Source organism: Centruroides vittatus, unplaced genomic scaffold (genome assembly GCF_030686945.1).
Source record: "Centruroides vittatus isolate TY-2023 unplaced genomic scaffold, ASM3068694v2 contig_375, whole genome shotgun sequence".
Lineage (NCBI taxonomy): Eukaryota > Metazoa > Arthropoda > Arachnida > Scorpiones > Buthidae > Centruroides > Centruroides vittatus.
The window spans coordinates 1,607,354-1,619,741 of NW_027122197.1; the positions used below are offsets into that span (position 1 = coordinate 1,607,354).

General features: G+C 30.5%; 1 protein-coding gene across 3 annotated transcripts in view; it reads right to left on the bottom strand.

Moving 5' to 3' along the window:
• Nucleotides 1-765: 765 nt before the first annotated feature.
• The window catches only part of LOC136975570 (zinc finger protein 280C-like), a 34,556-nt gene continuing 22,933 nt past the window's right edge, over nt 766-12,388 (bottom strand). For all 3 annotated transcript variants that reach the window (XM_067270659.1, XM_067270658.1, XM_067270660.1), the window contains 6 exons: nt 11,720-11,896; nt 11,400-11,628; nt 8,523-8,676; nt 4,227-4,414; nt 3,638-4,147; nt 766-3,560 (listed from right to left, as the gene is read on the bottom strand). In XM_067270659.1, the coding sequence (XP_067126760.1) occupies nt 3,370-3,560; nt 3,638-4,147; nt 4,227-4,414; nt 8,523-8,676; nt 11,400-11,628; nt 11,720-11,896 (1,449 nt within the window). In that variant the 3' untranslated portion in view covers nt 766-3,369. The remainder of the gene's footprint in view (nt 3,561-3,637; nt 4,148-4,226; nt 4,415-8,522; nt 8,677-11,399; nt 11,629-11,719; nt 11,897-12,388) is intronic.

Genomic DNA, 12,388 nt, shown 5'->3' on the forward strand with positions numbered 1-12,388 from the left:
GGCCAGTCAAACATTCTCGAACAACTATAAGTGACGACGAGGACTGAATTTGAGCATAACATTATGTTCCTTTTTGATTTTGACTTGAAATCATAATCTTTTTAGTTTTTATATGATGTTGAATTTTATTAAAGCTTTTTATGTACATAAATTTAAAAAATGATGAAAATGTTACACCATAAAAGGCAGTTTTTCTCTTTTTAGAACTGAATCCCAGTTTTTGTATTAAGTTGGTGTCTCCTATAACGTGATTTCCCACAACGCGGTATTTTCAAGGAACGTATCTACTGCGTCGTAGGAGGCCTACCTATATTATACTACTGCCGAAAATCAAAAGGTATGTTTCCTTTTCTCATGTTTTATTCATAGAATAAAATGACTAACATGTCCACTGATAAAATAAATACACTGAACATCAAAAATCTGGTAGCAAAAACGTTTTACTAAACAAATGTTTTCAACCACCTTAAATCTGTCATAGTCAGGTTTTAACTTAGTAGTTAGAATTTCCATTTGAATTTACTATCTGTATTCAAATTTACTAGGTTAAACCTGATGATGACAATTTAAGATGGTTGAAAGCTTTTTTTTTTTCTAGTGAAGTGATTTTACTGCCGGATTTTTGGTATTAATGTGTTTATTTGAGCTTTGTCCAGTTGTATTACCTGTTTATTTCAATTGATACTCTCTTACTTGTATATTGTATTCATATTCATGTAGTTCTGAATCATTTCACGTTACTTTACTTAATATATAGACAACACCTGAAAGAATAATTATAATTTTATTGCAAAAAATAATGGTAGAATAAATGAATTGTAAGAAAAGTACTTCTGTACCATTATTTCACATTTCAAAACTGTTTTCAGAGAGTACATATATTGTGCATTTTCTATTTACTGACATCACAAACACAATTACATAAACAAATAAAGAAAAACATTGAAAATTGAAAGCAAAACTTCACAAATGTCTTATATACACAAATAGGAAATCCGATTTTTATAAAGTATCACAAGTAAACACTTCAGTTCTGCCAAACCTATGTATCTCCGTATATTTTAAAACAAATATTGTGTGGATAAGTGCATTGATACAATGCAGAAAAAAGTACAGTATACGATTCGATAAAATTTCAGTAAGATAAAACCCGAATTTGCTACTGTGTCTCTATATAAAGTGAATATTAACATTATAGTATTTGGTGCAGAGATATTAATAGCCAGATTTCTTTTCATATATATAAAAATAATTTGTTGTAGAAACTACAACCTGACAGGAAATAGTTTTTATAGATATTTAAATTCTTCCCTGGTTTGTTCATTTGTTTATAATTATTAAATGAAATAAATACATAGAAAACAAAAACAATCTATTTATATATACACACATAAGGCCACACAAATAATGGATTTTTATCACCAGGCTACAAACTGATTAAACAGAATTTATTTATTTAAAATAATCTGTTACTAACATTGGCAGTGTATTCTCTTTATTCACAATTAGATAATTTAGATTTTTACCAATTTTGGAAACAATCATGTTCAAAGCAGTTATAATTCATAAACCTATTAAAAGTGGGCAAACTACATCATTAGTTAGGCTATTTGTCTAGAGAAAGTGTGGATCTCTCTCTAGACCAGTGGTTCTCAAATATGAGGAATGGATGTCTTTGTTCATTTAAAAATATGATTTTTTTTAATAGTCTTTTGATAATACACAAATACAGGGTCTTTCGAAAAGAATGTCACCATTTTAAATTACTGCAATTATGTTAATTATTACCTGAAAACAATTTAATATATTTCCAAACATAGGAAAAAAAAAACCTCCAAATTTCACCAACAATATCCAATTTCTTTGAACCATATCCTTTGCAAAGATTTACAGGCCGTTCTTGATAGAAAGAACAGTTTCTGGATTCATGTACATGGACATGCTGGAAAACTGACTGTCTCCTCATGTAAAATGAAGAGTTTGATAATTACATCTTCCAGCAAGATGGAGCTCTACCTCATTTTCATAGGGAGGTTTACAAAGTTTTCAATTTTGTACTTCCATAGTGATGGATCAGAGATCATGAGCTCAATGACAATGTGTTGTTCTGCTGGTCACCTAGGTTCCCATGCCTGACACCGTGCAATTTCTTGTGGAACTAGATGAAAGACACTGTCTACGTGCCGCCACTGTCCAGAATGTGCAGAAGCTGCAGAATTAAACCATGACTGCTTTGGGAGGAGAAAAAATGGATATGTTGCAGTGAGTTGAATATTGAGGGATTTTTTAACAAACAGATATGAAATTATCAGAGGTTTTTTATTTTGTGAAATATTTAAATCATTTTCAGATAATAATTAACATAATTATAGTAATTTAAAATGGTAGCATTCTGTTTGGAAGATCCTATATACTTTAAACAAGACAAAAATGAAATGGCTCACAGAGATACTGTAAAATTAAATAAAACTTTGTTTTGTATTAACTTCATTACAGTCATAGCAACAACAAAACACAAGGATAACTTACAATGTAAAAATGTTAATGAAATAAACATGTATGTTTCACTTGCAATGATGCTATAATGTATGAATAGTAGTGAATAGAATACTGAATGTATGTATGAGTTGTATTTGAAAATGATATCAATCATTTCTTTGCATCATGAGATGTGTCTGATGGTTTGAAAACCACCACTCAGGAAAGATAAAATCATATAGTCTCGTCACATTGACAAGGAACTTGGACTTCATAAAAGCCATTGGACCCAAGGCCTTTATGAGGCATACAATTTGCATAGTTACATATGTGGAATCTAACTTAGAGAGCTCAAATTATATAAATATGTGGAATTCTATTCTTCTTACAAGCTTGTGAGGATTACAGAATCCTATTCCAAGCAACTATTTCTCTGTTATTCACATAATTAATTAATCATAATTTCCTTAAATTCTCTGATCATTAAATGAATATTAACACTAGCAATATTAGTAGCAAATTTTTTTAATCATTAATTTTACTTACCAAATTATAGATAAGTAATAAAAATCCAAAATTTAGTTAGAATTGTGTAAAAAAAAAAAAAAAATGCTAAATTAATTTTCATGAACTCTATAGAATCTAAAGAAAAACTTTATAAATTTTTCATTTAGATGCAATATAACAGATTTTTCCACATATTTAAATGAATAGAATGAACTTAAAGGACAACAAATAACTTACTTTCTGTCTTGCTTAAACTATCATCAAGTGAAGGAATAAAATTCTAATGTAATATTTCACTGTAGTTTTCAGTATTATAAAATTACTTTATCAAAAGTTAATTAAGTCTTATTCAAATACAGAACTGCAATACTTATAAACTCTATACTAATCATTTACTATTTCAATTTCGTCCCAAGAGTTTGCATCCGTATTTTCTTCTATTTCAAAATATAAAGATTCTTCATCCAGATCGACATCCATAAATGTATTTTTGGACGTGTCGGTCTCCAATGTCCTTACAACTGATGGAAGTATCATTTCTGAATTTTTTATTATATTTGCACAATCTTCTTGTTCTGTAAATAAAAATTAATAATTTAAAAGTTGGATTAAAATTTACATAAATGATTCAAATAATTTAAGTTTCACGAACCTTTCCTTTCGATGCTTTCATAAGAATTGTACTGAGCAACAGTATTGATGAGTGGAACGAGATGGAATTGTGTATTCTCATTTACATTAATTACCGAAGGTAGATTCTTGACTGCAAAATTAATATTATTTTTCTCTTCTTGCTCTTTGACTTTACCGCAAGATTGGACAGCTTCAGTTAGCATTTTATTAACTGTAGTAGTTTGGTTTTGCAAAAACTGAGAAATATCGCTCCTCCTAACACCACCGTTTTCAACTTTCTGATTTGTGATGTTTGCTGTTTTTGTACCCTCTAAAACTGCTTTAATAATTGCATTGTTCACATTCTTATTTTCAATAACTGAAATTTTGGAAATCTCTGATGAAGTTTTGTTAACTGCATTTGTATTCTTATTCTGTAAAGATTGAGCTAGCTTATTTCTTTTACTTCTTAGCTTTGCTAAATAACTAATTATGTTCTTTTTTAAGACAATTTGGCAACTGAATTTTTTACATTTCGCTAAGTGTTTGGCTAAAAATTAAATAAAACATTTGTTATTAAGATTGAAAATTTGATTAAGTAAAAGAAAAATTTTATTTTATATACAAACCTATTACATTACCCCTGAACGAATAAAAACTACATTTACATACTGCTGGATCCTCTAGAATAATAGGTTTAAGAATCCTTTTGGCTTGTGTATTCTTTTTGACTTTAGTATGCTTGTATATCATATGATTAACAAAGGCTTTTGAACAGTGTGTTGAATATTTACAAGTACCACAATTTAGAAACCTCCTAAAAGAAATAAATATATCAAATTATTTAAAAAAATGATTCTTTGTTAGAATTTAAGTCAATTTAAATTCAATTTTCCCTTTATAACATTAGTACTGATTAGTACTGTATAACTGACATACAAATAATTCAAATTTAAGTAATAACATTATTTAAAATTGAAGTTCACAACAGAAATATAGTAGTACAATTGGTTGCCACTGAATTTCTACTGGCAATGAAATATTATCTTATTCCAATTATTGACTTTGAAACTACTATTGTATGAAATACAACCCACAAAAACACACGTCAGCTTGGGGATAGAAAATAAACAGGTGTATAGAAATATGTTAGTTATATTACACTATCTGATATATCACTCTGTCTCCTGACATGAATAATGTAATAAAGGGCTACTGTAGTTACTGAAAAATATTTGAAATAAAACTCTACTAGTTACATCATATTAGTTAAGATAAATTTATTAAGTTAAAATATAGTTCAACTTGATTACTATTATAATCAGGCCAAGAGGTTTCCGTCCCTGAACGGTGGAAGTTCGTCATGGGTTTGCACCACGTCTGTAACGCCTAAATAGGGGCCAGTTACCCTTAAAAAGACCTCCCAGAAGGCATCCTTCCTAGGCAGATGAAGTGTTGCATTGCCATAACTTAATAAAACAAACAAACAAAATACTATTATAATGCATTGACCACAAAATTGAAATAACTGAATTTTTAATTATTAATAAATTGCCTTTCATTTATAAACAGTTAACAATGAATTCAGTTGAGAAGACAATGCTTATTAGTTGATATCCATCAAAATTAAATCCAATTAAGTGTTCTTGATAAGAACTACAAGTCGAGTTTCTAATTGTTATTAATATTCCCTTATTGTCGAGCTCCTAATTGTTATTAATATTAGCTTAGCGGTTAGTCATGCCAGAAAGATCTCTCTGTCCTTTTCCATTTTATGTCAATGTCACATTGTATTTTTCATATTTTTAACTGAGATCATTTTTAATGTTTTTGTCTGACTTCTTTTAGTGCTGAAAAGGCAGTGAAAAACAAACATTACCATCTTTTCTTTTTCTTTTTTTTTTACTTGAATGAAGATTTAGCATTCTCGTACTTGTATAACTTGTTTTTCTCCCATTTATTTATCATTTTATGACCATTAACAATCACCACAATTAACCCAACATTAGTCATTAATATCCAATTATAAATTATTAATATAACATTAATCAGAATAAGATAAAACAAATTCATACAAACCGTAAGAACTTTTGATACTAACACCATAATTATTTTATATTTACTCTACAAAAGTAATATAGCCATTTCCAATCTCATGGTAAAGGAAAATGTGTGTTAATATTCAATGTGAGAGAGAAATTACTTAATTATTTCTTTTTAATGTTTTAACTGATTATAAATGCAGGAAATGGCAAATTAAATTTAAAACAAAGTGACAAGTAGAAGGTTATAAAGCAGACATGGGCAAATGCGGCTCCGAGAGTCGCATGCGGCTCTTTTTGAGTTACGTGCGGCTCTTGCTAAAAGTGTTAATTTCTGTTTTTTATTATTATTTTTACAATTTTATTTTTATAATTTTGTGAAAATATGTTTATTAAAAAGTTCAATATTTGTTTTATATTATATAACAGAGGTGGGCAAGCAAGAGTTCAGTGGGAGCCGAAATGTAGGTTTTGCAAAATGCATGGGAGCCACAGTTCTGTACTGTGATGGCAGATAATATGATAAGGCTAGGAAGGATAGCACTTTCAGCAAGAGCCGCATTTGCCCATGCCTGTTATATAATAAAATCGCCCGCCTTATCATACTATCCGCCACGACAGTACAGAACTGCAGCTCCCATGCATTTTGCAAAACCTACATTTCGGCTCCCACTGAACTCTTGCTTGCCCACCCCTGTTATAGAGGGTGTTCAAAAAGTTACTATACAGTGAAAAGGTTTAAGTTTTAATGAAAAAAAAAAAAGTGAAATTGCAAATAAATTACAGTTTCTCTACAACAAATATTGAAAATCTTCCATAGAGGATCCAAAATCCAGGAGAGCAAAGTCCAGAGACCTAGAAGATCAGACTCTGTGAGAGATTATGTGATAAGCTAAGAAGTCTTCCAAGAACAGGAACATCTATGAGCAAATAGTAATACCATCTTAAACAAAGTGGAAATACTGAATGTACAGTACAACTTACAGGTCTTGTATACAATGCTGTACGTATTACTTTAACATCATAGAAATTTCTCAATGCACAGTAACTTTTTGAACATCATGTATAAAATTGATTTTTATCAATCATAAGAAAGGAGCATCTGGCAAGAATTTTCATGCCATTTCATCTGATTCATGCTGAAATCGTGTCCAAAACATGATTTTTAACTTCATAAACCATCTCTATAGAATTATATGTTGTTACTTTTTTTCATAAGTTATAAAATCTAATTGTTTAGTTTTTTAATTCATCTCACAAAACACTTACAACGGCTTTGCAACATAGTAGTTTAAAACCATTGAGCTAGATTACATAAAAATTGATTTACTCAAATATCTTGAAAGATAAAATTGTAATGTTTTGTATAATCTCTCTACACACCGGAATTTGAAATAATTAAATAAATTCTGCTAACCTTTTAACCGGTGTCGATCTATTTTTAGAACCGCTTAGAATCGCAAACGTTTTCACAGCCCCTCCTGGGCTCTTTTTCAGGCTTCGTCGTATAGGCCGTTAACATTCGAATAAATATTCAATTTGAATTTCTTTTCGGAATATTATCACGTGCAACAGCTGGATATTTGTACTGTGCATGCTCCCTGCTCCTCCCTTTAAACACTGTTCTCTAGCAAAACCTGCCATGCACTGGATAGGATCATTTCCTTCTTATGATTAACGCACGTACTACGTAATTCCGCCTTAAATATCTCCATGGCTTCTAGCCATTTCAATTGCTGTGGGTTATAGTTGGGAATAATGATTTTTGCCGCATGCAGGTCCGCCGTTATCTCCTCTTCCAATGCGTACGTCGCCAGGGTCGTAGTGTATCTACCGTGCTGTATGTCTGACTCGTGCTCCTTTAACCTCACTTTTAACGCACGTTTCGTGGAATCAATGTATGTTAGTTGTCTATCGCACCTGTGGTCTTCTCGTGGAATCGTATATACTCCCGAAAGCCTTTCGGGGTTTGGTGGGTCTTTGCCGTTGCTTAATATTCTGATGAGAGTTTGACATCTTCTGTATGCAATGTTAATTCCTTGTCGTTTGGCAAAGACAGGAAGAAAATGAAAGAATATCTATCACATACAATCCAGTGCTGAAATCCATTTACAACACCGTGGCCAAACGACAAGGAATTAACATCGCATACAGAAGATGTCAAACTCTCTTCAGAATATTAAGCAACAGCAAAGACCCACCAAACCCCGAAAGGCTTCTGGGAGTATATACGATTCCACGAGAAGACCACAGGTGCGATAGACAACTAACATACATTGGTTCCACGAAACGTGCGTTAAAAGTGAGGTTAAAGGAGCACGAGTCAGACATACAGCACAGTAGATACACTACGACCCTGGCGACGTACGCTGGCGCCATAGCTGGGAATAATGATTTTTGCCACATGCAGGCAAAAATCATTTATGCATGTGGCAAAAATCATTATTCCCAGCTATAACCCACAGCAATTGAAATGGCTAGAAGCCATGGAGATATTTAAGGCGGAATTACATAGTACATGCATTAATCATAAGGAGAAAATGATCCTATCCTGTGCATGGCAGGTTTTGCTAGAAAACAGTGTTTAAAGGGAGGAGCAGGGAGCATGCGCAGTACAAATATCCAGCTGTTGCACGTGATAATATTCTGAAAAGAAATTCAAATTGAATATTTATTCGAATGTTAACGGCTTATACAATGAAGCATGAAGAAGAGCCCAGGAGGGACTGTGAAAACGTTTGCGATTCTAAGTGATTCTAAAAATAGATCGACACTGGTTAAAAGGTTAGCAGAATTTATTTAATTATTTGCAATGTTTTGTAATTCAAATCAGTATATTCTTTTCTATTATTCTTAAGTGATGTTTTAAAAATACAAACTTACCCAAAATGCATGGCATTCATAAAATGACCACATTCGCAGCATACAGAAGAAGGTCTATTCAAACTTTCTTCGGTAAGAAACAATTGCTTGTTGAATTTTTTAGGAATCCTTTGTCCGAAAAATTTGTCAGAATCCAATTTAATGGAAGAAACTCCTAAATACATTATTTACATATTATCAACTTAATAAAAGCTAAATTCTTAAAATACGCCAGTAATTAATAATAAATATTAATGTTTTTATAAATATATTGAAAACGTTCAACACATTTAGAAGGCAAGTTACTTGGAAATCAATGCAAATTATCCTAAACAATTCCTAAAACCAGACTTCATTAAATTTACTGGCTCATCAAGTTGTGTTCTTATGACAAAATGTTGTTAAAAATTTTAGCATAAATGTTGTTTTTATATATTTTCATTATTTCTTTACTTCTGCATTAATTAATTATAAAATTCCCATTAATTTAATCTCAGTAAGTTTTGCATTTATAAAATATATTTAATATTTTATTAGCATATTCTTTTTCTTTACTCTTACAATTATTATTATTATTTTTTTTTATAAGCCATTTGTTGTAGCTACAAGTTACAATGCTGAGCTACATAGAAAAGCAGCTTCAATTTCTACCTTTACAATATGGTGCCAAGGAATTTTTAACTTAAAAATAATCTGTTAAATTACAAAAATAATGTTCATAATATTAGCAAATGATTGATCAACAATAAATATTGCTTAAATATATTGTATATAAATTTCAAAACAAATGATGTACCAATGCATAATGTAAGTAACAAAAACCAAAACCAAAACAATAGAAAATACAATAGGATCTAATGTTATATACTTAATCCTCTGATAATATTCTAAACAGAAATATATAATAGAAATGAATGATTATCTAATAGTACTTTGTTCAAACATGTTTTTTTGAATATATTTATCTTCTTACTTCTATTACTTTGTTCTATTACATTTATAAGTATAAAATGAAATACAGTAGAGAGTCGTTTATCCGAATCAATTGGGAACTGGGGTTGTTTGGATAACTGATTATGTACGAAAAAATATATTAACCTGTCCGATGTTGAAATTTTTCTCCGTTGCGTGTCACTTTGTGTTGACTTTTTCTCCATTGCATGTCGCTTCATGTTGAATTTTTCTTTGTTGCATGTCGCTTCGTGTCGAATTATCATCGATTTTAAGCCCAACAAAAATTTTTATAATAATAATTGAGGCTATTGTATCGTTCAAAATTATTTCTTTATTTTGTACAAACAAAATAAATATATTGAAAAATATAAAAATTATACTTTAGAAGTAAATCTAGTATCAAAAAAGTGATTCAGCATGACACAGTCCGACTGGAAAGTGTTCGGATAAACGACTCTCTACTGTATATTAATATAATTTTCTATTTATTACTGTCCATCCTACAATACCATTTAATCAAAATACAAGCAGTTATACAACCACCAAAGCCAAATTATCGGGCTAGAGTCGGCTATACTAAATAAATAATTAATAAGACAATTTGGCACTAGAGCTTGACGTTAGGTGCCATCTCTTAGTAAATTTAATAAATTGGAACTGGAGAAAAAGAAATCGGCCCGAAGCAGGACTCGAACCCGCAACTTCTGCTATCCGTGCAGACACGTTACCAGTTACGCTACCCGGACCTTTGGTCCGACCTCCTCCTCCAGTATATATAAGCTAACACGACGACCATCAATAGCCATTACAATGCCGTCGATGGTTGGACCGAACATCCGGGTAGCATAACTGGTAACGTGTCTGCACGGATAGCAGAAGTTGCGGGTTCGAGTCCCGCTTCAGGCCGATTTCTTTTCCTCCAGTTCCAAATTATTAAATTATTTAATTAAATTAAATTATAATTATTAAGTTTAGTAAGAGATGGCGCCTAACGCCAAGCTCTAGTGCCAAATTGTCTTATTAATTATTTATTTATTATAGCCGACTCTAGCCCGATAATTCGGCTTTGGTGGTTGTATAGCTTTATAATGGGTTAGTTGTTATTTATTTATACAAGCAGTTAACTGAAAAATCTGTCAACTCTCTTTTCTGACTTCTTTTGTTAATTATGCACTAATCTTATGTAAGAAAGTCTTTTCACCCTGTGGAAATTAATAAGGCCTTTCTTCAAGCCAATGTGGGTTTAGCTAGGCCCACAATGGAGTGGCCAACTTGTGAAGGATGGAACAGACCATCTTAAAAAATTCCTGGTGGTTTTGACCACCTGAGTCCCAATAGTAGTAAACTGTCGTCGTAACTGCCTCGGCCATAATACATAATATTGTATTAAAGATATAATTATTGATGCTTAAAATTATCATATTTGTGATCTCTCATTGCCATCACTATCATATCATCATCAGCATCATTCAGTGTCAATTAATCTTATACTAGGTGATTATGTTGCTTTATGAAAATTTGGTTTCTATCATAAAATTTTGCAACTCATAATTGAAAAATAATGCAATTTTATATAATTTTTCATAAATGTGAGAAATCAAAATTATATAATAGTTAATAATAAAGTTTTCTGACCTTACCAATAGATCTAATATGTGACAATCACGCAAATATATAATTTTGATTTCTCACATTTATGAAAAATTACATAAAATTGCATTAAAATACCATCAAGTGAATAACAAGAGTTTCAAAAGTTTACGAAGGTGTTCGTATAAAACGTTAAATGCATTAATTTTTAAATAACTCAACTTCCCACTGATATTACAAATATTACAAAGATACCAATACTATACAGGATACCACCTTATTTATTAACTAATTTTTTAAACAAAAAATTAAATTCATTCATGTAAATGATTGTTTATAAACTTAAAAACGTACCTTTACTAGCCGCAATTTTTTTATGATCGCGTAGGATATGTTTTGCTAACTCACTGCTGGAAATAAAACTCAAACAACACGCTTTGCACTGTTTTCTTACATCCCTTTCATGATGTTTTTGAAGGTGAAAGAAATATTCTTCCGTACTACCCACTCCTTTCGTGGAAAATTGTATTTCAAAAACTTTTAGACAATATTGGCACAACAGTTTTTCGGTTTCGTTATGCAACTACGAATCATAAATAATTAGGAGTTATAAATAGAAATATAAAATATATTTTGTATTTCATATAATTTGATTTAAAAATTTTACAGCTTACCTCATAAAAATGATTTAGGATATCTTGATGAAAAGACGTCCGGTAATAGCAAATGTAACATAAGTATGGCATCTCGTTTTGAACATGTACTTCTTTCAAATGATTTGATAATTTTTCTATTTTAGTAAATTCTTGGTTACATATTTTACACATTATTGAATTGGCCTTTAAATGAACCTAACAAAATGCCATCAAATTATTATTAAAATAAACAATTACTACAAATACATATAATACAATCATCAATCATCATTATTTTAATATTAAGATTTAAATTACAAACTAATTATTAAAATTATCTGAAATTCAAAATGATTTAAAATTTATTAATTAATTACATCATCAGTAGCATTATTAAATAATGTAATTAGCATTCCTGAATGAAAACCAACATCTTCACAATGCACTTAAGTTTAATAGTGTCTTGTCCCTGTACTGTACATCATACTTTTCCTGTTAACAATAACAGGAAAAGTATGATGTACAGTACAGTCAAATCGGTCATCTATCTAATTCCATTCAGAAGAAAATTTTTGAACTGAAATAACTTAACTTCTTGTCCAAAATGAAAGTTCATGTATAGTTAATTTAGGCCTCTTGCTCCTATGCTTTCTGTATCTGGTCTTGACTTTCGTTTATCTAACCTAGTTTTCAAGATTAAGGAAGGAC